Source organism: Vanessa tameamea, chromosome 7 (genome assembly GCF_037043105.1).
Source record: "Vanessa tameamea isolate UH-Manoa-2023 chromosome 7, ilVanTame1 primary haplotype, whole genome shotgun sequence".
NCBI classification, from domain to species: domain Eukaryota; kingdom Metazoa; phylum Arthropoda; class Insecta; order Lepidoptera; family Nymphalidae; genus Vanessa; species Vanessa tameamea.
In genome coordinates, this window is record NC_087315.1 from 882,708 (window position 1) to 910,210 (window position 27,503).

Here is a 27,503-nt window from a genome sequence, read left to right on the forward strand (position 1 = left end):
TTTAAACTTTAACTCAAAATCAAATTCCTTTATTCAATATGGAAGCATTACACTTACTTATTGATAGTCAAATTAAACACTACCACCGGTTCGGAAAAGGAAACTCACTAACATGAGAAGAACAAGCCAAATTATCCAAAGAATATTTAAAAGTAAAACTGAAGTGGCTATCCCACGTCTACTTAGCTAAAGCAGTTCGTTTTGCGCCTGAACTCTTTTCCGGTCGTGTCAGATTTGGCGTACCATCATATCATCTCAGGGAGTTAACATTTGCAATGTTGTTGTTACTTTATCACATTATAAAACGAATATAAATATTAAGACTTGATACTTACAACATTAGAACATTGCTGTTTATACAATATTGCTGGTCTACTTCATAATGTTCCTCAAGTTTTGGTCTTTAAAATGCAAATCCGTTTGGCAGTTTGAGAATAGCGCGTTTAAAGAAACTAAATATACAGTTTAATACATATAAAGTTAATTTGAGTACATATATAATTTTTATATTAATTTAATTCCGTTAATTTAGATTAATACCAGTAGGATATGTAATAGTTTTTAACGTGTCAGTCGCCTCAATAGAAATCAGTTCTAACGAACTCTTGTGAAAGTCAGAGGTTTACCGCAACTCGACATTATGTTTTCTATGTACAATAATATAAGCAACATTCTTGCTAGCTATTTAGTTGGACGACTTGTTTTCATAATATATTATAATAATTATTTGAGTTAGCGTTCATTCAATTTACATAAATACATTTTATTTCTAAACGTGTTTAAATGTACAAAGTCGCGTACTGTCTTTAATTGCGATACGATTAGCTTAAAGTAAAAACGAGATAATTTTAATCCTTAAACATCTATTTTAATCCTTAAACATCTATTTAATATTTTAGAAATCATTAAAAAAATAAAAAATATATATTATATATATGCAATATTTAAATTATTTTAACTTGTTTCAGGTAGTGTGGAGAATGCAGTGAAAAATTATAGTATAAATTATATATTCGTAAATAAATGTACACAAATTTGTATAAGTGATCGACGAATACAGTTAGATGTGTTTGTGATGTGGTTATCTGACGCAGAACAAATGAAGCGACGGAGGCCACGATATACCTTAAACACGACTGACCAATGATTGTTAATACAATGTTTTTCGTTATTGGCCTAATAGCAGGATGTATTGCGCTGGGTAAGTTTGATTTGATAATTATGTTTTCTATATTATGTATATTTATTTAGAATTTATAATGTACACTTGATATATTATTGATATATTCCTGAATTGTCTACACAATCGACATATTTGATTGCCAAAAGGATAATATTTTTTGCTTCTAATGAATTCCTCTTTATTTATTAATTAAAAGGAAATAAATTTACTCGAACATAATGTTTATGATAATGACGAGATAGACTTCAACTAGAACCACTGCTATCAAGTATTAGAATTCCGCCAAGCATTAGATGTTCTTAGAAAGTACTAGGATATAAGGAGTTACCAGCAAGTCCATTCTAGCGATCCGTATGTGGCACACGCGTCCAGAGTCCAGTCCACACATTCACAGATAGACTTTTTCTATGATCCCTGTTTCTATTTCATTCACGCATGCCAGTAAATGTGAAAACAGAGAGAGACGGCATACAGGTTCGTGTCTAAGTCATTGACGTGTTCGAAGCGTTAGGGACGATCACATGTAAATAAGGCATATGTTGCCTCTCTTTTCAGTCAACCGTGACTTTAGTATGTGGAAAAGGGAAACTGGTTGAAATTTCTGATGTGCGATATTCAGTGCCACGGTGTACTAAGGCAGCATAAATGCAAAAAGGTGAGAAGTCACGATTAAAATAGAAGCTGTATCGCACTGTCGCAAGCTATATGTACAAAAAGGGTAGTAATATAACGGAATTACGATTGCAGATTTATACGTATGGACTTTGTTTTTGTAAGAAAATCGTCGAGTTCTTCATTGAAATAACATCAATATATAGTTTAAAATACAACATATGACTCAATGAAAATCGAATGGCTGAGAGATTGTGTTAGTTTAACTCATAGAAACATATTTTACAAGCAGCTTCGCTCGTAGTTACTTCCGTCGCTCCGTACTTTTAAAAATCACACCGATAACTAGCTCGGTAGTGTAATCAAAGAAGGATAAGTTAATAAGCTAATTTATACATTAATATTATAATATATATTAATGCATTATACACGTATAATATTTAATCGATCTTTATCTTTAAGTTTTCTTCTACACCCGACGTTGTCTGTAACAAATAGTTAGTGATTAGGCCGTCGTATGCAATTTGTTTTGTATTTTTGTATTCCTAAAACTTGTTATAATATTTTTATATATCTATGTTTTTAGTGTAACATTTCAAGTTGAATTACAAAATGAATTATCTTTTTTGTCATGATGAGATTTATATTTCATAGTGTTACTTTTTTAGTCTATACGTTTCTGAGGCAAAGCTTGATTCTGTCACCGTGTTTCCGAGCTTAACGCGCTTGAACTATTATGATGTTGTTATATTTTTTTTAAGTGATTTTTTTTATATTTACTATTCATATGATATACAGTCAAGATCAACAATATATGTAATGTTTATATTCAAACTAAGGAAACTAAGTAATTTCTCAACAATTTGATATAACTAAATGAATATGTATTTTATATATAATTTTTTTTATCTCTTTTTTATGTTCCTATAAAGCTTTTTTTTGTATAGTATATCGAATTTGATGAATATTAGTTGTAATATTTGTCAAGTGTTGAGTAACATTTATTAATGAAGATTTAATTGAACTCTATATTTTCTTGTATGTGGTTGTAGTTGTCCGGGTTAAATCTTACAACTGAATTATAAACGGATTGCAGTAAAATGATCAAGCTTATATTTTTAAATTGGTAGTATGAGCAATAGAATTCTATTTCAAGCGGAACATCGGTTATTTGTATTTCAAATGTGAGCCGTATGAATTGTACGAAAGTATTGTATTGACTTAAATACCTTCACGGCTGTTTGAAAGATTTAAGTTGGGTAATATTGGCTATGTACCAATAACACTTAAACATCTATTATATTTTACATACATAACATACATACATAATCAGCCTGTAAATTTCCCACTGCTGGGCTAAGGCCTCCTCTCCCGTTGAGGAGAAGGTATGGAGCATATTCCACCACGCTGCTCCAATGCGGGTTGGTGGAATACACATGTGGCAGAATTTCGTTGAAATTAGACACATGCAGGTTTCCTCACGATGTTTTCCTTCACCGCCGAGCACGAGATGAATTATAAACACAAATTAAGCACATGAAAATTCAGTGGTGCCTGCCTGGGTTTGAACCCGAAATCATCGGTTAAGATGCACGCGTTCTAACCACTGGCCCATCTCGGCTCTTATTATATTATATTTTAATATTCACAATTTAAGTATCATAAAAATGGGTTCTACCACGACTTTGCTTTATAATCGTTTTGTGAAGGCTATCCACGTAATAAATAAAAAAACACAGAATTAAACTTAATGTATTACCTAATGGTAAAAAGAAATAGGAATGTCAGTCCAGAATATTAAAATATTTTATATGATACGTATGTGTGTGTGTATGTGTGTTACATGGTCACGCCAACATATTGAATTTTATTTTTCTATTCTTATCAAACCAAATGGTTATTTACTTAAAAAATAACATATTTTAATTTTAATAAAATGTTATATTTTTTTAATTTTAAACATTGCTATTATTACCAAAAAAATTCATTTTCCTTTAATTTCTAAAGTTTATTAACACTGACCGTTTTTTCTTCTTTCCAATTGAGAATGTCCGTCGGTTAATAAAATCTGCAGTTGTATTGTAGATATATCATAGATGAATATAAATCACATGTTTGAAATGTATTTTGTTCAATAAAATCAACTTGGTTCTTCGAAACAGTAAATAATATTGTTTCACAGGTATCGGAATGGCTAGGAATCTCGATTCCGGAGTCCGACATACACTCCAACAATTTTTATGACTTCTTACAACTAGCGAAGTGGGAAATATGTTTGCGTATCTCTCATACACAGCTGCAGGTGAAAATTGAATCCACTCATTACAATTAATTTCAATTGAAAATCACCCGTAAAACACGAGCCATAAGATATAAAACAGACTGTATGAATTACTTTGGTAGCGACTAGATTTTTTTTAGATAGACCAAACGATATGCGACCGTAACGCCTTGATATAAAATCGTTTTGCCATTAAGTTGTGTGTTTAGCTGAGCTCTATGCGTTTCTGCAGCCCTAGTACAATCCAACTCACACATGTCACGGTGGCCCGGTTCCTTCCATATCAAGGTCACATGTCGCTATCGTCTGTCTCATTCGCACGTCATGTCAAATTATAGGGATGACAAGGTTGTGTATATGTCGACGACACATGTTTATATGATAGAAGTATTACTAGAAACTTTCACAAAGATCGCGCTATAATAAGGACTACTTACATATCTAGATAAGGAAACACTCATTAAAAAAAAAGTACAATCTGTAATTTTATTCATTTTACATTAGAAAAATACAATAATGCTTTAATTTATATACATAGAGAATGTTTAAGTGACTATCTTTTCTTTTAAGTCCCTATACAAAACGAATGTTGTTTAAAACTATTAAAAGGTCTTGCTGCGCTTTTATAAGGAGGACGTGACTGTAAAATTTTAAAATTAAATCTTATTAAGCAACTTTTACGATTTTTTTATAATATAATCTCTCTGAAATTGTTGTTTAAGTGTGCAAGTATTTTATGATTCTTTCATATAAATTTTAACATAATTTAACATATAGTTTTTATAAATCATGTCTGCCTCGTAAATCTAGTGAATAGTTTATACGATCACTGGTCCCGAGATTCTGGGTTCGATTCTTAGATCGGAATGAAAAATAAACGAGCTCACCTGCCCGGAGACTGGAAATTGGTAGTGTGCACACCACCTTGTCACGTTAAGTACGCCTGCAATTTTCCCGGTGTTGCATTTTTCGTCAAATATTTTATTAACTGCTTCAAAACCATTATATTATTGTATTAGAGAAATTAGAAACAATATTCAGGAAGCCACCGAATTTTCTTAAGTACTACACCGGAATGTTTAGAGAGCTGGAAAGGATTACGGTAATAAGCTAAAAGCATTAACTTCAGAGTCTTCCGAGCTATAATTGTTTCGGGAGTAAGTAAATTTTAGACAATAAACATGGTGTGATCGCAGCATTATTTATGAAGCATAAGACCTCAGCAATTATTTTTTTTAATATAACTGTCTCATATATATGTATGTTAGTACTGTAATATGTACGCAATCAATGTATTGTAGAGTACAATTATTATTATTATTTTTTTTTTATTTAATTTTCCAAATACGAACCAATCGTATCGCCTTGCTTATGCTCGCTAACAAAAATATAAATACCTTAATTTTCAAACAAATATACTTTAACGAAAACTATTAAAACACGGAACAATTTAAAGTATTGTTTGTAGTAAATATTAATGTCCTGTCAAAACTGTACCTGTCTCATTTCTATAATGTCAAAATTGCTATAAGAGCGAAGAACTTCGCTGTTCAAAATTCGTTTACGCTATAAAACGATCGTTATAATTCAAAATAGTCTAAACCTGGCCTATAGCGCTTTTATTAAATATCGCCTCCATAAAACCTTAAATGAAACGTCAATCATAAAACGAATATTAGATTTAGTTGTTAAATCAGTTTTATGATATACCTAAAGGCAGTTGAATATTAATTGTTTTTAGCATTAAATTACAGATAAGAAAATATATCATATAATAACGGTGAAAATTTTAATATTTTCCTTTGTGCATTAAAATGATTATCATATAAAACCTTCATGGATAGGACAAACAAACAACTTTGACCTTGAATTGACGCGATATCATTGGTTGATCTTGAAAATATATTTTAATGGTTTTTATTACGGATTCGTGCAAAAATTGCCTTTTGAATGTTAGTGAAGTTGACAGAAAGTAAAGTTAAAGTATATAAGTAGTTAAGTAGAATAGTTTTGTACTTTAAATAAATATATTTTAATCGGTTTGTGTTAATATAGTTAAGCTATTAGGTAAAGGTTTGTTTGTTTTAGTTTAAGTAGTAGGTTCCGTACCAAAAGGGTAAAACAGACCCTATTACTCTGTAATTCTGTTGCCACTACAATAACAAATAGTAAAAAAAAGCGGCCAAGTGCGAGTCGGACTCGCCCATGAAGGGTTCCGTAGCAGCAAGTAACAAGGTTTATGTTTATGAAATAAAAATTTTAATTTTATTATTGAGTTGATTGAATGAAAGGTAAATTGCGATTTATGACGTATTATATTTAAAAAAAAAACTGCTTACTAGATCTAGTTTAAACCAATTTTCGGTGGAAGATTGCATGGCAATGTACATCATATTTTTTTTTTATCATTCTCTTATTGAAGAAGTTACAGGGACTTACAATGATATTTAACGATTGGAACAGTTCATTGTGATTTCAGCTTTAAATCTATTTAATCCTAAGTTAAAGCTTCTACCTGAAATCACTTAAGTAGGATTTATAATACTAAGACTGGAGTACTAAACCTTTTTTTGTAGAAGCACATTTATATAACTTCAACACAATGAGAGTCCCTTAAACATTGAAAGTGCGAACAGCGATATTTGTTTATTCCAAATGCTTGAATTGCGTGGAAGGCATTTAGAAATAAATTAATCAGCAAACATTTTAACTCATTCAAACGCTTAAAGGCATATCAGTTAAACGACCGTACATTAATGTCTTGGTCCCGTAATAGTGCACACATTTCTTGTTAAGTTAATTGATTGATGAGAGAAAATGGTAATAATTGTGACTGGAATTACACTGGCTCATTCACCCTTCAAATCAGAATACAATAAATGCTGTCGATATTCGATACCAAATTGCCAAATATTTTTGTGATCATTTTCGTAGTCGGTATTTTTATGAATCAAATATTCTGCAATGGAGTAGGGCGAAGCAAAGAAATATTATATTTCTTTATTATTTGCCAAGAATCTCTTCGACTTTTATTAAGCCTTGTTCTTAGTCCAACGTTTAATAATAATAATAAGTGGGCAACAGGATTAGTACTTTATATTATATGTGCGAATACTGGATTGATCATTAACGTCCAGAACATTATTATCTTCAAAAGTTAATCAAAGCTATAACAGTGCTATAAATTTCTTGGTCTTCTTTCATTGTTTTTAGGAGTAACTTATATAAAGACTAGACTTATAAGAATTGAAATATGACTACATATGATTAAATTCGTCGCGTCTGTGAACGGGATAAACTCAATACCGAACGGATTTTCATACGGGTTTTACTAAAGAATGAAAAGATTCATGAGGAAGGTATGCAATTAATAAATAAACTATTTTTGAAGATGTGAAAAAAAATACACTGAGAGCTTTACTGTCGTTTATATAAATATATAAAGGTTTTACGAAGACTCTTATTCCACTCGTGTAAAGACGGGACGGATAGTTCGAATGATCAAAATACGAGCAAAGATTATCTGGCGCATATCAAGTAGGCAGAATGGCCAATACGTTGTACTGTACAAGTAATTTTGGTACTTTACAGAGTTTGTCAAACCTGAACAAACAAATGATGTGTTGCTTTTAGATTTGCGTACGTTAACAATTTATTGTCAAACGAAACCCGTTGGACGGCTAATACTGGAGCGAGTAGTTAAGCTCTTTGAGTTTCAATGTTGTCTAGAAACGGTGTACGTGGATGTCTCATGTCAAACCTTTAATTAAAATTGTTATGTTTTAACATACAAAAAACATTTTTAATATGATTTATTTATAAAGTTTTCATTATCTGAAAGCTTTTGTACGCTGCTGTTATCCCAAGAGTTTCCTCAGATGTATGATTTATAGTAGGTTTTACGAATGTTGAACTACATTGTATTAGTTAATACTGATAGCACTTTTCACTTGTGATTACTTAATTATGATAGCGGATAAGTTTTTGCTATAACCTAAAGTTAAACCTTAATAGTTAGAGTATTATAGTAAATTGATATTTAAATAAAAAAATAAATTTCAAGTTAGCTCTAGCAAAATGTATATGAAGTATTGAAAAAAATATCTTTTCAGTAATTTTAGATGGTGGATTTACTAAATATTTTTCTTATAGCTAAGTACTCAATACATACCGAACTTACTAATTAGGTTTTGTTTTTTAAGATAAAGCAATCGCAGGGTTGTGTTTATTAATAGATGAATACGGTTCTGCTGGGTTGCCAGTCACCATTTAGTCGAAAGTACTAATAATATTTTTTGTTAATATGTGTTTTTATTCATTTTAAAACTGTATATAATTATATACAGACTTTAAAAAGTTCAGGCAATCGCTTCTCTTTTGGACGTAACCATGATGACTTGGCAGTCAAATGTAAACTGGTATAAATTCATAAACTGTATACGATAACATCTAAATAATCATATATCAATTAAAAGTAAAATTTATTATCCATACGAAGGAATAAGGTTGTATGTGTAAAAGTATCCTTAAATATTTCTTTTTCCACCTATCAAAGTTACATCAGCATGAAAAAGTGTTAGTGGATACCGTCTATCAGACAAGATGCAGTATTCTAGCTCTACTTCATTATTTAAAAAAGCGAATTGTTGAAAAATGTCGACTTATTAAAGAAGTTAAACGACATTTTCGTGCCATTTAGTCATCGTTTGATTCACCGGAACTGACTGTCGTGACTACAAATATCAGAAATATAATTCATACTCTTCGAAGATTAATTGCGTAACAGACACATCTTCGACTTGTAATGGTGTAATGAACCAGTTGGATTTTAGATAACAAGTAGAACCCGCCCCGGTTTCACACGGGATCAATAACGGTCTAAACACAATTTTTAGATTGATAACAAACATAAAAAGAGATTTTAAAAATTCTCGACTTTTCTCTTCAATAATACATATACATTCAATAATATGTATATATTTTTTCTCTTGAGAGAGTCAGTCTATTTATTGATAAAAACCCTACTAAAATCCGCTGCATAGTTTAAAAAATCGTAAGCGTACAGGCGTCGGGAAGATACTTTATTTTATACTACATATGGCCTAAAAACCAGTCTTTTTTGCGCTAAACTTGAAACACGATATAATTGGAGTCATTCCATCTCAAAACGACGTTTTTGCAGGCAGACTAAGCCTTCTTTGTTTATTAAAAGGATCTGCCTACACCACTAAGAGTATCACCAACCAATCTATAAGAACCTTACTCCAAATCCATATTAGCAGAAATCCCATTAAGCTGACCGCTAAAAAAATGGTAAATAAATTATGATATCGACTCCAAACCAGAATTTCGTCAAGCGCGTATAGCGTAATAAACAATAAATTAAATTATGATTTTATTAAAATACTTCAATATTTTTTTAGCTTGAATTTTTTTTCAATATATTTATTAACGATATTGTACCAATATTTAAGGATTGTCACGTGAGTTTATCCGCTGATGATCTAAAATTAACTAGAGTAATAAAACAATTTTCTGTTGTTGTTTTATTGCATGAATAACATAATAATAACATATGCACAAATTTTAGTAAACATACCTAATATTCATTTTGTAAAATAAACCCTGGGTTAGATTCAAATTTAAGGCAGTTATAATAATAACATTGATTGATATTATATTATAATTAGTTCGGTCTAGTTTGCCCGCATATAAGTTCTAGTTCCATAAGTCCTTTACGAGCAAGATTTATCTACTGGATTTATGCTATCCTAGTAATTAATTTTCAAGTTAGTATCAAATCGAAACAACTTAAAGTAGATGTGCAAGATCCAATGAGTTTGTTTTGTGTTAACTAAATAATTTATTCAGTTTTTATAATTCTTAAACTATTGAATCGAACTCAACGAATATAAAACGAAAAATATAAATGTAAAAACAACTTCGCTGTTGTTTTTACATTTACATTACATTAGCAGCCTGTAAATTTCCCACTGCTGGGCTATGGCCTCCTCTCTCTTTGAGGAGAAGGTTTGGAGCATATTCCACCACGCTGCTCCAATGCGGTTTAATGGAATACACATGTTGCATAATTTCGTTGAAATTAGACACATGAAGGTTTCCTCACGATGTTTTCCTTCACCGCCGAGCACGAGATGAATTATAAACACTAATTAAGCACATGAAAATTCAGTGGTTGCCTGCCTGGTTTTGAATCCGAAATCATCTGTTAAGATGCACGCGTTTTAAACACTGGGCCATCTCGGCTCTGTCGTTAATATAGTCAAAACAAAACACACATACACACAATTAAATATAGTAAAATCTCTCATACGCAAGGGACACGACATCTTAGTTTCCAAAGTAAGTGGTACATTAGCGATTTAAGGAATAGTTAATTTAAATCACTGACCATCATTTGTGCCATACAAAAAACATTATTTTATTTATTTTTCTATTCTTCATTTGTATGTGGAAGCTTTGGTAAGCCGAATGACGGAAATATTGTAGTAATTGTGTTATTTACACCATATTTACGTTCTACTATAAACTGTATTCATGACTGGTACTTAAAAACAACGTTCAATATATAACCGTCATTGAATTCCATTTTCAAATAGTGAGCTCAATTACTTTACCGGATTGCTTCTATTTAATTAAATTGAATAACAAACAAAAACTAGTTGTCGCGTAAATAACAGTAATTGTCAATAGTTCTAATAGACGTCTTAATTTATCAAGGTTTTATTATGTAAGTGTCGCCTAGGATTCGTGATGTCCGTATCCTGATAGGCAATCGTGTATACCTTTACGATTGCCTATTATGAAAAAAACTCGGGATACCTTCCATGCTCTCACTTTGAAGGGATAAAAACAAACAAACCTATATTTAGTACGTCATGCGATTTGCTTGTATCTATGTTGTGCACTACTAAAAGTTTGTGATTGAAATGTATACCACTTAACGAATTATATCGACTTTAATTTTACTTCAAAAGTTCCGATGACAGATTCGTCGACGTTCAAAACGTACGTTTATCGAAAATCCTTAATGAATATTTAGATTAGATTATTCAAGCATCGCCTCATTTCCAAGTCAAATGTTGTATATTTAGTTTTTCTCTGCTCTTGGTTGGATTAGACTATGCTATGTATAGTGGAAGTAATTTTTTATACATAAGCAACGCCTACATTACATTACATTGGCAGCCTGTAAATTTCCCACTGCTGGGCTAAGGCCTCCTCTCCCTTTGAGGAAAAGGTTTGGAGCATATTCCACCACGCTGCTCCAATGCGGGTTGGTTGAATACACATGTGGCAGAAATTCGTTGAAATTAGACACATGAAGGTTTCCTCACAATGTTTTCCTTCACCGCCGAGCACGAGATGAATTATAAACACTAACTAAGCACATGAAAATTCAGTGGTTGCCTGCCTGGTTTTGAACCCGAAATCATCTGTTAAGATGCACGCGTTTTAAACACTGGGCCATCTCGGCTCTGTTGTCAATATAGTCAAAACAAAACACACATACACACAATTAAATATAGTAAAATCTCTCATACGCAAGGGACACGACATCTTAGTTTCCAAAGTAATTGGTACATTAGCGATGTAAGTGGCTCGGCAATGCCTTCACAATGTTAATTTAACTAACTCTGCACCGTTGTTGATAATTTTTTGACAATCAGCCCTTATACCCTTTTGTTAGATCGACCTCTGAGGTCGTCATCTGCACGTGAACACTCGATACAGTCTTGAGAAGCAGAACCAAGGACACATTATATCTTATACCTTATACCTAGACGATAAAAAAGCATCTATCCGTGCAGGATAAATAAGTTTATTTAACTTTAGTGGTAACCATTATTTAATTGTTGAATGTTTGATCATTGGCATATTTACCATAATTGCCTTTTAAACTTCATTTGAGTTTAAAATAGAATATTTAGACTTTGATTAAAGCTATTTGAAATTAAATTAAACCCTCTTTATAATCCTATTAATTTTAATCCCCATACAGACATATTCAATAAATATAACGTCTAGTAAGTTATATTTACGACCGCGGCTTCGTTTCTTTATACGATATTTATTTTATTAAAAATGAATACTTACTTACTTTTTTTTCATTTTTAAGCATAAAATGTTATCAGTTACTTACATATAAAGCTTACTTTCCTAAAAATCTTTATTGATCTCAAAATACATATATACTTCTCATTTGAATATTGTCAATTTTATCTTTCTCACATTGGACGATGTCTCAAAAAAAATAACATATACACATACTATATATTCCCAATATAGCCCTATAACCATTCACTGGAATAATATAAAAGTTTCATATCAATCGACGTGTTTATTATTATATTAGTATCATAAAAAAATTAAACATTATGAAATATATTTATCATCCTTTAAATAAACAACAACTATACACTCAGACGGTTTGGTTATATCTGTAATAATTATTATACAGTAACAATGATTAATTCATTTATGTACAAGTAACAACGAAAAATTAAAATATTTGTGGTGCAAGTAATATTTTAGCGTAAACACTCGAAATCAAAACATACACTATTCAAGTAGATTCTACCGAAAAGATCCGTAGTTATTATTTTCCAACATTTGTAATAAAAGTTATGTTATTTAATTACAAATATGTATATTATATCTTGTTCGAAACAAGTATTAACGCCACGATACATTCACGCTCCATTATATGTTGAATGCCTTATTTATTAATGATTTGAATCTATTTATGAATCGCCAACGAAACGAAAATCAATCCCCAAGAAGGATTTATTGACTTTGCAAAGTCGGAAACTTGGCGTTATAAGCTTATACTTACTTCTCGTGTTCATACAATGAATATGATTCATAATACTAATTTATCAAAGTGATCAATGTTGCTGTGAATATTACATAACATAATCCTAAATATATTGTGATGTTTGTATTGTGACCCACAATACTAACGATAAAAATAAATAAAATATTTCAAAACTATCAAAACTAACTCGTCTGACTGTTAAACTATCAAAACTAACACATCATCTCACAAATGTCAAAGTCAAAACGAATCCGTTTACGTAAGCAGCGAGGCCAGTTCAAAGAGTTTCAAATGATTATCAACACTTTCGTACGAATGTCAAAATTAGTTACAAAACACGCGAGGCATACGCAAGTTATAAATAACGTTACGTGTCGCCCGTAATCCAAGGCTGGGTGAAAGTCACTTTCACTGCGGACTGTTTATCAAACCAGTTGCTTATCCTCGCGTTTTTGCATCTACTAAAAATATAACCATGCTTATATGAAAAAAAATTGAAGCAATATGGAATCGAAAGTGATTATAGAATTATGTCATTTATTTATATACGGAATACGGTAGCTATTCGCATGTTGTCGAGAAGACAACATCATTTAAAGACGAATTTTTTATAGTCGAATACGCTGATAACAATTCGGTTCAAAATATCAAATAGTCAAACTTTATAGACGCTGCGACGACTCAATATAACGTTCAACATAAAAGTTGTCAAAAGGTTAATGAACTCATGCGAATGAAAGGAATGCAACGATTCATTCTTTCTAGACGACTAAACAATGACATTCAATGCGATTTGTGATAAATATTATCAAACAATATTCATACTTGCCAATAATGTTTATTGTTGTAAAAAATATATTTAAATAATACCGATAAGTGTATGATATGATACAATCGAACTCTTATGACATATTTAACCAGAGTCAAACAATTATGTTAAATAAACAAATATAAATAAATACGAATAGCTTTTATTTCTATGACAATATACTTTTACATGGGTACTTTTTCTTGGTTATCATAATGTTTGTTAAAATGATATATTATGGATTAGTGTTGTATGTATAAATGTATATATTTAAACAAAAATATTATGTAATAGGTGAAATTAATTTCAACAAATAAATAAATGATTTCAAAATTGCAACTTAATAGTAATAATATGTTAAATATTTTAAATATAAATCGAACGTTAAATTATAATATTTTTTAATAACAAATATGATACCTTAAGAGTAGCAGCTGATCTGGTTTGTGATAGCGAAATATTAAAAAAATTTAACCATAAATCCGACTTCAATTTCGGAAAATAAATTAATAACAATCCTTTAAAAAAATTACCTCGTATTTTTTAAAATAAAAAGTGGATTTTTTTTAAATGGGAGCAATACAAAGTTCAAAATCGGCTCACAATGACGGAGTTCTTAGGTAACAAACATAAAAAGAACATACTTTTTTGTGAAGTCGGTTAAAACAATTTAAATTCTTCGAGCGTTTAGCACCGACTACAGTTTTGTATAACATCAAAAACCTCTTAATAAAAAATCTAATTGTGCTATTTTCCGTCGGTTCCAGCAGTCCGTTTTATTCTTTCTTAAAAATATATAACAATAATAGTATTAGTTCTTCTTCAAGTGAATATATCAAGTCTGACCACTGCATTCAATTGTTGATCTTATTTATTTACTAGTTATCTTTTTATATATTAATAGCGTAAGTCGATTTTTGTCCCAGTGATTATGGGACGAAAGCTGCACATAAAAAAAACGGCTATGGTCTCACTTTGAAGATGTGAAAGCGGATTCTTGATTGCTATTTACTAAATTGTTATGATTTAACAAATAATTAATTTTAGAAAGGGAAAAAAAGTTACTGGCTGGTTAAAGAGAGGCGGAGCTGTATAAAAAATAAAATAAAAAACGTGCGAACAGACGTCGTAATTTTACAATGAAATTAAATTAAAACAATCCCGTCATAGGTTTCGAAATTTGTAAAAGTCTGATGTCTAAACACGAAGTTTCGCGTGCGATCCACTAGTAAATAAATCCCCTGTTTCTATCTGAAATGCAGGTCATCTCATTTTAAACCAATTCCAAACCCAAACGATTGAACTGCAATTTCGATGCTGGTGACTATACAATAATATTCTAAACTTAATTAATTATTGTTCATTATTGAAATAAAAACAAATGATTTATATTGAAATAAATCATAACCTTTAGTTTTAACAGCACTATAGGACCTTTTGATTTTAATTTAAAATATATACTATTTCTGAAAATGATATGAACCTTGTCAGTGTAGTTAATTCCTAGTCACGTGTGAATTGAAAGGCCGTTCGCAACATAGAATGCTAGGAATCATTGATGAGGTCGCATACATAGTTATGATCAAATCATACATTGTTGGACTGTTTGATGACATATAAAATAGTGCAGCGACACATATGATTACGGTATTAAATTTAGTCACGCTACATCTGCAAGGGCCTGCTGGTCATGAAGTAAATGACTGAATTATCCTTTCACACTTGGTACCGCTAGCTTATTTTCTCTGATCTTGTAAGTTAACATTTTTCTTCGTAATACATTTACACTGTAATTTGGCATTTAGTTAGAGTTTAGAGGAATATATTATAAGCGTACCAACGAATTTGTATCTCCATAGGGTTCCACCCTTAAAGAAAATGTTTGGAAGGTATTCCATCGTTGTGATAATTAGTGGCTTATATATTATTCCATTTCAGTAAGCACAAAATTCAGAATTACTTGCCCAGATTTAAGCTAGTGTTTTTTGGTTAGGGACCACTGGACCATTTCGACTCGCTCCGAACTATTACTAAATTAATCCATAAATCATCCTTAGACTTCAGATCTTTAACTTCACAACTTTGAACTGAACTCATATTACAGTTTTGAACTCGAAGTTCTGTTATTTAACAGCAACCTTATTTCAGTTGTATAAGTTTCCTTTCTTCTCAAACGCAGTAAATATATTTGCATGGTTTTGATTAGAAATGTCATATAAAAAATGGAGCTTGGTTTTTGAATTAAATACGTCGATACTGGTTGACCGATTACTACAAAAGTTTGCACATTTTTATGTATTTTTCATGAAGATTAGATATTTAAATGATTATTTGAGGGTTTTCGTAGTACAAACTATATTATTAAATCAAATAAAATGATAATCTATTTCAATACTTTTTTTTTAATGAACATTGTAAAATACGTTTTGTTGCTCCAATCGGATTAAAAGATGCACCCATGTTTACACACACAATTATGCACTAAATCCCTTAGGATTCGCCGTCGTAGCCAAAATCGGCAGGACATCATCAATAGAATACCTTATCTAGTGTAGAATTTATTGAATAATACAAATAATCATTTATTTATTTTAGATTCGTATATCGATTAATTTTTGTTTTATTTTTATTTTACAGTGACGTCACAAATGCCACCAGGCTTCAGCTTACCTGCGATAACACACGTGGATCGCAACTGGTTCGCCATGTCCACTGATCCCATCGGTTCTGTAGTAACAAAGGTTCATAGAGAACGAACTGGTTCGCGAGCCGTGACATACGGACTGGAAACAAGTGGACCACCTTCCCCTTTCAAAATTGATCCAAACACTGGAGTTGTCACCGTCAATGATACATTAAAGGATAAGGTAAGGACAAGCATATTAATAAAAATAACTTCGAACAAAACATTTTGGACCATCACATATCATGTCACATATAACGAACAAACGCACCTCACAGAACATGATCGTGAAATGTCAGAAAGTCTTATGTGACAAGGACTGTAATAATAATATTAACATTTCAATTATGTATGCTTCAAAATAGGCATTCAAAGCCGATTTCCGAGTGGGAATCAGCTATCTTTTTATGTGTTATATAGTTAGGCGGGCGGACAAATGGGCAACCTGATGGTAAGTGTTGACCACTTTCCATAGAGATTGGTGCTGCAACAAATATACCATTCCTTATATCGCCAATGTGCCACCAATCTAAGGCATTATGTCCCTCGTGAAAGTTACACTCGGTCACTCAGCCTTTTAATCGAAACACAACAGTACTAATTATCGCTGTCTCGCAGTACAATAACTGAGGAATGGGTGGTAGTTATCCAGACGGGCTTGCTCAATCCACTCTGTAGATATAATATTAATATTTTAAATATTATTGTACACATTAGAGTTCTTATTTTCAGGAAAATCGGTCTTACTCACTGTGGGTGACAGCTTTCGATGGTTCTTCGATTCCACAGAGAACAGAAATCTTAGCTACAATAACAGACAATACTGGCTCAAGGCCAAATGTACCTCGTCCACCGCCATTCGCTCTACCAAGCTACCCAACTGTACCACTACCACCAAAGTTTACTAGAACTACGCACAGCACAACCAAAGCCGCAGAACCATTTATTGAAGAAATAACAGTACCTGATATAACAACAACTACTTCTACTTTGAAAACAACTGCTAAAGTTGAAAATGATCCGCATGAAGATAAAATGATAGAATCTGATGAAACTAAAGGTAATAGTTCAAAAATACCAGTTGTAGAAACTCCCATCGGAAATGACGTCCCACTAACAGTGATACCTCTTGTGGCAATCGGTGGACTGGTAGCTATTGTAGCTGGAGTTATAATTTTTGTTTGGAAAAAGAACGGTGGAAAGAAAACGAAAACTGAAAAAGATGATATGGTGAGTGAGATGATCTACTGAAAGCAATAATATTGTAGGTAAAACGAATTAATAAATAATACTGTGCCTCTAAATACTAAAACTAAAATTAGAATAATCACATGCGCCTCTGAATACTAAAACTAATGTTAAGATGTCAATGCCTGTCCAAGTTATCTTACTTCGGTGACATAATTGCTTATCCATATCATTTCTTCATTCCGGTTGTCCACAGAGCAAAGACTCAAGTGGCATCGTGCTCCAAGATTCACATGCCCTCAACATGTGGGACCGTCCTCGTGCATATTCAAATCGTTATGAGTCATGGGATAATAACCATTTACAGGTCAGTCTTGACCTTTTCGTTGTCTTACTAACTCTAAAAATTTTGAAAAACCAGAATCGCATACCTTTATTATTAAGACCAAAATATACATATTAGATAACTACGGGACTCTGTATCAGATTTTTAATTATTTATTGTAATTTAGATTTTGTATAATTGAACGTGTCTTTCTCTTATTTATCTGTTTTCCTTTTTCTTTTTTCCTCCTTGGACGTGCTGGAAAAAATCTCTTCAAAGTAGACACAGGCGTTTTATACTTATTTCTCTTCTGTTGTTTTTCTAATTTCTGATGCGTGAAAAAAAAGGATGTTAATTCATTTTCATAATTTATAAGTTTGATTTTTTACTTATAATTTTTTCCCCCTTTTATTTAATTTTTTAAGCAAAATAGAAGTAAAAAATATTCGTATCAAAGATAATATTGAGGTTTTAATTCGATTAGCATAAAAAGGAATCTACTTTTTTGTAGTAGCAGTTGACATGGAGCCTATTTTTTTATAAAATTTAATTTAAGAAATTGTTTAAACATAATAAAAATCAAGGCTGAATATTTCAAGTCAAAACGATGACTTAAAATAACAAATTAAAAAAAAAAACAACTTGAAAAACAAAAACAAAATTTTCGAAGTTTATTAATTGGGTGTTCAAAATTCGTGACTTAGCATTATTTTAGAAGATTCCAAATTAACGATTTCGCCTTAGCGAGTTTTATGAGAAATAAATAATTTTGATAAACTTATCGAAGCAAAGCTAGCGAGTCTAGTTTTAATAACTAATATTATAATATATTGAACTATAAGTCACCTTTACCTTATAAAATATTTACTTACGCGACATGAACGAGAGGACTAATTAATTCAGACAGAACGATACTTGGATTATAAACAGCATTGGTAATTTATGATTTTACGTTAGAATTAAAGTTCACTGAACTTTGAACTAAGCAATAACAACGACTTTTCGCTGTCTTAAGATCGTTGTAAGAGATCAATGCTGGAAATAAATTTTAAATGAAACTTATAATTTCTATTGATTTGATTAAAGTAGGACATACATATATAAACGTAACCAAAAATATAGTTTAATATTAGAGGTACTTTATTTATTAAAGATATTTTGAAACATTTTTAAAAAAACATTGTAATTTATTTGAATGATTTTTAATATTTACGTATAATAAATATTGTAAATGAATATATTTAAATGTGAATACTTTACAGCTCTCAGAAGAAACGACAATTAGTAAAGAAGAACCGCGCGATGAATGGGAGTTTCCAAGGCATCGAATAAGGATTTTCAATATCGTCGGAGAAGGCGCCTTCGGCCAAGTTTGGCGCGCTCAAGCTATTGATATTGATGGTATGTTCAGATCTTTTCAATACGACTAGTTTATCCCGGTCTTAGTACAAGCTTATATTTAACATCATTTGTGAATATGCGTCAGTTGAAATTTTCCCATTTATAAAATTAAATTTTATCATTTCGATACAATAAAAAACGCGTGGCGTTCATAATTATAACTACATTATACGTCATTTACGGGCTTTCGGCCACTCAATGTTTCTAAACTCAAGGTAGTTATTGAAAAGTTGCCTACAGAAGAACCCAATAAAGCTTATAAAATGTTAGCAAATTCAAATTCACATCATCCTAAGATTATATGTAGTTGTTCTTATAATGTGACTAGCCTTATTCAAAATCAAAATATATTTTATTCAAGTAGGCTTTCACTAGCACTTTTTGAATCCTCATTTAACAAACTATATTAAGTGAAGTTACGCGTGTGCGTGTGCGTGTGAGTGCGAGTGTGAGTTTGAGTGTGAGTGCGAGTGTGAGTGTGTTTGTGTGTTTATTTTATATTTCCTCACTCACTTAATCCGATGAGACGCTGAATCCGACAAGATCTATCTATATGCGCTACACTGAAAATGAGAGCCTTTGGGATCTCACATATTATAACCATTAGACACACTAGATACTACTTATATAGAAACCAGCTAGTACCGCCCGCTTTGCAGTGCATTAATAACCAAAAAAGGTGGAAGGATTAACGGAAGTTATTAACTATTCAATATCCTACGATTTCGTCGATTGGTACCAAAATCAAGATATACTTTATTCAAATAGATCTTTTGAATCGTCATTTTACAGAATATAACAATTAATATCTATAACATTAATACGACCAGTAGATCTCGAGATAAACGAACAAAGAATTAAAATATATATATAGAAGATAAGAAACAAACGCCAGCTTCTCTTAGTAAATAGAAATAATATTTCTATTACACGTATTATGTGTCAGATGTATATGTATATGTACGTGCCTTCTGTTTAATGTTGACTCTCCTGATAATATTTACTTTGACAAAGATGATGTTAACAATCGTTGTTAGTTCTATTTTTCTGAACATAGAAATTAAACAACAAAATATTTTCCACGATTCAATTTAAAATCAATGTAATGAAATAAAACTTTTAAAACTTGCCTACCGTTTCGGAAACAAAGCTTTTCTTTTCTTTCTATTTCTCTCCGTCTTTGTTGTGTGCGGTTTTACATATTATTATTTTCACAATGTTTTTTTAATTTACTATGTATTTTTAATAACAATGTTGCCATTTTCGTTTAATAATTCTGAGATATTGTTTATTTATTTCACTGTGCCTGTTATTTAATACATAATATAGTACATTTATAAACTTCCTTTTTAGAAACTTCGTTTCCGGCTATTAAACTGTGAACACCGTTTCTATAATCTCCGTTAAAAAAAAAGTGAAAAAAATACTTTGTGCTATTTCTAAATACTTACTCCGTTTGAAAATATAAAAAAAATAACAACATGAAAAATAAAAAGAATCTAAAGAAAATTTACATCACTGAAGATTACTCGAAGGAAGTGCTGCAGAAGAGAAAACAGTTACAAGCCGAGTTAGTAGAAGAGAGGAAAAAGGGCAATCTTGCCTACCTCAAGTACGATAAATTTATAGTGAAACAGTATAATAACCAACAAGAGAAAAGGAAAAGAGAAACCTTCTTTCAACAACCAAGCAAAAAAGCAAGTCTCATTTTTCAACCAAGTCCAACAGGGCAGATGCCTTTGATATGATGCGGGCTAGATCGAACTCTCTCTCAAACTTAACTTCCAATAGAAAACATTAGCAATTAAAGTGGCGAACGGAATCCAAAACCATCCAAAGCAACTGATAATAAATACAGGACATATGACAAATCTCTCCCAAGCCGACTGGTCATCGCGGGGGAAAGAGACCACAACCTTCCAACAAAAGAAGAAGAGATAAATATATTAAATAATAAATATGAGGTAACAAAAATCTACGTCGCCGCTTTAAATGTACGTACTTTGAGAGAAGATAACTTAACAGAGCTAATATATGCGTTAGAGAAAATGAAATGGGACATAACAGAGCTCAGCGAAGTGAGGCGAGTGGGTGAAAGTATAGTTGTACATCCAGACTACTTACTTTATCATATAGGGGAGACTCCAGGTCAATACGGGGTAGGGTTCATAATCAAAAACCAAGTAATTCAGTATGTAGAAGGATTTGTAGCGATCTCGGAGCGTATTGCAATAATAAATCTAAAACTACCGGGATACAAAGCTCCCTGGTCTATTGAACAAATATATTCACCTACAGAGCAAGCTAAAGACGATACTATAAATAAGTTTTACTTCGACCTAAATAGAGCTATAATAGAGCACTGCCACAAAAATTTAATAATATTAGGAGACTTCAACGGTCAAATTGGCGAGAGACGCCCAGGAAAAGAGCCCACAATAGGAAGCTTCACCTATATAAACAAAATCAGAAGCAAGAATGGAGAGAAAATTGTCCAATTTGCACTAGAGAACAATTTGACTATATTAAATACAGTGTACAGGAAAAACAAAAAGAAAATGTGGACCTGGATGACGCCGGATGGGTAGAATAAAAATGAAATTGATTTTATAATAACTAACAAAACCAGATACTTCACAAACTTTGATGTAATAAAAAATCTAAATTTTAATACCGATCATAAATTAATACGAACAGAATTAACAGCAAAATAATCTAAAAATATCAGACCAAGACAATACACAGGCTACGGAAATTCTAAAAATCATAACATAGAACAAATCATATCTGCTATGAAAAACACGATATATTACGATAAATAAACAAAAAATGTTGGATAATATTTAGTTCAACATATGTTGTTTATTTATCTATTATCAAGTAATTGCTAGATTAATATTATTTTTATGTAATACTTTTTGTAGTTTAAGTTTGATATGTTGTTTTCTATGATCTGAATAAAGGGCTATATTATTATTATTATTATATACATAATGCATATATGCATAATTCGGTCCAACCGCCCGGTTGCTGACACCTTGATTTTTTATTTATATTGTATAGATTGAATACTGCATTATTTTATGAGTCTTAAATATGTTAAAATATATATATTATTTAAAGATACACTATAATGTATGCTACCCGTTTGAAATGTAGATTAGACTCAGAATTATAAAACGAAACTCACTATTTACTCATTTTCATCAATCATAATATATTATAAAAAATTATACAATTCTAGTTATCGCCTAATCGCGGCTGCACTCGCGTATTTGTTTACAAGTGTTAAGTAAAAAAAACCCTTAAGGTTCAATTTTGCTTCATACCAAACTTCATCAAATTCGGTTCAGTAGTTTTCCCGTGAATACGGACTGAATGACAGATACTTTCGAATTTATAATATTACTACAGATTTTTTCAAGTGATATTAATGTTTTGATTTTTCAGGCAAAAAAGGTGAGCAGACCGTAGCTGTGAAAACACTCAAAGAAAACGCGTCAGAAAAAGAAAAATCTGATTTATTACAAGAATTAACTGTCATGAAGAATTTAGGAACTCATCCCAATGTCGTCAGACTTATAGGATGCTGTACGGAAAAGGTAGAACTCCTACTTACTTTAAGTTGAATCTTTGCTTATTCCGTCACGCTGTTAAATTCAGGGTGTATGGTACACACGTGTTAGAATTTCATCAGACACGTGCAGGTTCCCTCACGAGATTTACCTTAATTACTAAGAAAACAAACTTAATGTATGTACCATGCAAACAGCCCGGACTCAAAACCGCCATCTTTGATTATGATAATATTTTGTATAGCTTGGGTAAATATATACATATTAAATAATGACTAAGTTAATGATTGGAAATGAGGCGGAACAGCTTAGGCCTCCTCCGATCATCACGGGTGAGGTTTGGAACTTATTAATAAAAAGGTAACTTATGTTCAATATATGCATTTGAAGTGTTAAACATATGTACATATAATATATGATGAATAAGGATTAATCAGTAGTGAATACTAAACATCCTAGCAGAAGCAACTCCTAATAACTAACTGTTAAACCGTGTGACGTTATGCCAAGTAATTATACTGGCTCACTTAACATTCAAATTAGAACGCATCAATATGAAGCGTAATTGTTTGGTTGATTAATTTGCTACACGTAGAGAGAGAGAGGGATACTGAGAGAGTAAGAAAAAAAAGAAATTAATTTAATGAACATGATAATCTCTGTGTACGGAATTTCTTCCCTCGGCCCTTTGTCAGTTAGGTAGGCGGACGGGCAATGGCCCATAGACGTTCCTTACATTGCCTTTGCCAACCTTGGGAACCAAGACATTATATCCCTTGTGTCAGGAGTTACACTGGTGTTCTCACTCTTCAAACCGGCACACAACAAAACTAAGTATCTATTGCTGTTTGGCAGTAAAATATTTGATGAGTTTACGTACCCGGACGAGTCTGTACAAAGCTCTACCACTGAGTAAATTGAGTCCATTTGTGTTTGTTTTTTATATTACATTTATTATGTCAAATAATATTATTTGTTTTCATATTCGTCTGATTTTTTTTGTATATAATTTGGGTGCTTATTCTTGTTATCGGTGTTATTTATTCATTTTTAACCGATGTCAAAAAAGGCAGGCAATCAATTCGCCGGTAATGTTTTTATGTGTGTTACTTCAGAACTGACCGACGATGTCGGCCTGACGATGTCGTTCCCGATTGGTTTATTTCAATTTGAAGAAATAATAAATTCCTTATTCATAATGATGACGATTTTTTATCGACTCGAATTTTATTTATAATTTATTTTCTCGAAGTAGTATTTCAAGATTTTTAGTTAAATTTTATATTATGTTAAGTTAGAGTAAAATCTGTAAATTTCCTTCTATTAGACTAAGACCACATCTCATGATGATACAAATATAGCATACTTTGAATTATTAACACAGATTATTCACATTAAATTTCAGTGGTGTTAACCTGTTAATCTTATTTCACGTGATCTTACCAGTGACTTATTTCGGCATCCAATACATACCTAATGTTATTACGGACACATTTAGAAATATGCAAATAAGAAAAAATCTCTAGCTAATTCTACAAACTGTCATTATTAATTTCACACACAGGAACCTACTTTTGTGATAATGGAGTTCGTTAGCCTGGGTAAGCTGCAGCAGTTCCTTCGTGACTCCAGAGCTGAGCGCCACTATGGAAACACGCATGGAGGCAGCCAGTTCCTCACTTCACGGGACTTGACCCACTTCGCTTTTCAAGTTGCCAGGGGAATGGACTTCTTGAGCTCTAAAGGGGTGAGAATATTTTTGTTGCATATAAATAATTTCATGATTCCTAAATACAGAATTTATATTATATCATTTTCTGATTTGAGCCATGATTGTTAATCAAAGTAAAAGTAAAACAATGGTCTGTCTCCTTCTGTCAAACGTCAAATCCAATATAACAGAACGAGATAGTCGTCATAAATGTTCAACTAAATGCTAAACAATATATAAGTCAGACTATATTTTTTTTTATTTACATTAACAAAAACGTTCAATATGTTAATATTAAATATAATTCGGAAAAAAGGTTGCATTAATTCATAATACAAACTGCTAAATTATCAAAATAATTGGATGAATATATTCAATAGCATTAACGTCGAGGTCCATTAAATGTACATATATACATATATATGTATACTATATCCAGTTGACTAACAATGTAATATAGTATTGTTACTTCTTAGACTTCCTAGCGACATAGACGCTCACTAAAAATGTTTTTTTCTGAAATTTTATCCTAAAGGGCCTCCCATTTGCAACTGTAACTTTGTAGGAATTTTCACCCTTATGAACGTTCGTTTCAGTATACATATATTTCAGCGGATACTTGTTAATACTTCTAAATGACCTAAGGAAACATTGGGACCTTAGATGTTAGGTCCCCTGTGCTTCTAATTACACAAGCTCACTCACCTAGCTGGGCTTGCATGAAGCCTTACTACGAAGTAGAATATTATTTTATAACATTGTATAAAATACATTATATTTAGAATTATTTATCTATAATGGAATCTGATAGGTCTATAAGAAGATAAGGAGTCAAAATGAGATAAAAACCGAATGCTATCAACAATAAACATTTATGTCTTCTTTATAAAATAAATCTCGTTTTACTATTTCACAGATAATACACAGAGATCTAGCGGCTCGAAACGTTCTTATCACGGAAGAGAGAACGTGTAAAGTGGCGGATTTCGGATTTGCGAGGGACGTAGCTGGGACTCACGTTTATGAACGCAAGAGCGATGGACGTCTGCCAATTAGGTAACTTTTTTTCAAAATCTAATCTTTATCAATATATAAGTTACAGTTAGTTATCGATTGTCGAGTGAAAAACTACCAATGGTCCTGAAAATGAAAATACAAAAGAGAGAAGAACCGTCGAAATAAACTAAAATATAAATCAGACTTAGTCTGTTATTATAAATTATTAAAATTAATACGATACAAACAATACGATCAATACAAATAAGCTAATATAAATAAAACTCTAGTCGCTAACTAAAAATGTGCATTAATTGGGAACAAATTAATGTCCTATTATAAACAAATGAATTCCCAAATAATTGAAAACTTAAGAAACTGTATTTAAATAATATTAGGAAAAAAGAGAACGAAATGTTTTTTTTGGAATATGAACTACGTTTACAAGTTAGTATACAAATTATATGTTTATGCTGTTGGCTATTGAGGAGTTCCTTCTTTTGCAGTCAATACTGGGTGTACTATTAGGTCATGCTTGGTATAAATGCATTGTCATCGGAACTAAACAAACATTTTACACTCCGTAGGATAAACAAGCTTGGAACAGCTTGCAAGATTAGACCGAAACAAATAAATATTGCAAGATAAAAAAACTCACAATATTTTCCTTCACAATCAAGCACGAGACGCAGTATAAACACGCATTTAATAAATTAAATTCAGTAGAGCTTGAAAGGATTTGAACCGTGAACTTCCCCTAACACAATTCACGCATTATAATCCAGTGAATTTCCAGAACCATCTTCCAGACGCATTAGGTTCAGTCTTTAGAATGACATTCAATTAAATCTTGTCAGACGACTTGGAACCAATTAATTTTGTTTTTTTTTTTCAGATGGATGGCACCAGAATCGTTATACGACGATATATTTAGCGTAAAATCAGACATTTGGAGTTTCGGTGTACTTCTCTGGGAAATCGTTACACTGGGTTCAACTCCTTACCCAGGCTTATCAGCAGGAGATGTCATGAGAAAGGTAAATAAAACATAATCTACTAATTATAGATAAAGAAGTGTTTCTTATAAATATTTCAATTTCCTATTATTGGATGATCCATCTCAATGTAAATGGTTACCATTCTTTATCATCATGTTGCCTACAATGAAAAAATAAAGATAGAAAAGTTTATTTAGGGGACGGCGCAATTAAAAATGAAGTATAAAGAAATTTGAAAAATATATTAATAATGTATACTATACCTAATCCTAAAGGAAAACAACAATCAAGAGAAGGAAAAAGATTTCAATAGTAATGACAGCAATCGTGTCCTAAATAGGTGTACCATTCAAGCTTCGAGTTTGGGTTCCAAAACCCAACACAGATTTTCAATGGTACCCTATGTAGCTGTGACGTGTTGTCTGTTTTTGTTGATATTTAAAACATGTAAACATAAAAATAACAATATTAATGTTTAAAATTAAGCTTAAATATCATAATAAATAAAGATAATATTTTTTATCTGGGATATAAGAGTTGTACCTCGTGAGCCTGTAAAATAATTTAGTCTCCAAATCGAAACACAGTGACACAATATTGATATTTCCTGATATATTAGACCAATGAGTGATACCTCGACAAAATGGAGTATGCTCAACATCCATCATGTTCATTCATCATCACACAACCCACTGTTTTCCTAGAAATATAGTTACTTAGATACATATATTTTAATTGACTTTCTCCTTTATATTTCTCTATGACATCTTAAACTTCATTTCAAAATATTTCTGGTTTAGAATGGGTCTTGTTACATTATTGTATCGTTTAGTAATATTCCTGTAACATTCATAATACCTTTGTTTGACGTAATTTGTCTTAATATCATCAAAGGCTCTTTGA

General features: G+C 31.4%; 1 protein-coding gene across 2 annotated transcripts in view; it reads left to right on the forward strand.

Annotated features, from left to right (window-relative positions):
• The first annotated feature begins 985 nt into the window (after positions 1–985).
• The window catches only part of LOC113392184 (tyrosine kinase receptor Cad96Ca), a 28,095-nt gene continuing 1,577 nt past the window's right edge, over positions 986–27,503 (forward strand). The window contains exons 1-9 of one of the 2 annotated variants that reach the window (XM_026628478.2): positions 986–1,201; positions 16,361–16,590; positions 17,139–17,636; positions 17,851–17,961; positions 19,182–19,320; positions 22,771–22,922; positions 24,460–24,642; positions 25,523–25,662; positions 26,498–26,639. In XM_026628478.2, the coding sequence (XP_026484263.1) occupies positions 1,144–1,201; positions 16,361–16,590; positions 17,139–17,636; positions 17,851–17,961; positions 19,182–19,320; positions 22,771–22,922; positions 24,460–24,642; positions 25,523–25,662; positions 26,498–26,639 (1,653 nt within the window). In that variant the 5' untranslated portion in view covers positions 986–1,143. The remainder of the gene's footprint in view (positions 1,202–16,360; positions 16,591–17,138; positions 17,637–17,850; positions 17,962–19,181; positions 19,321–22,770; positions 22,923–24,459; positions 24,643–25,522; positions 25,663–26,497; positions 26,640–27,503) is intronic. The other variant, XM_026628479.2, reaches the window with a different exon arrangement.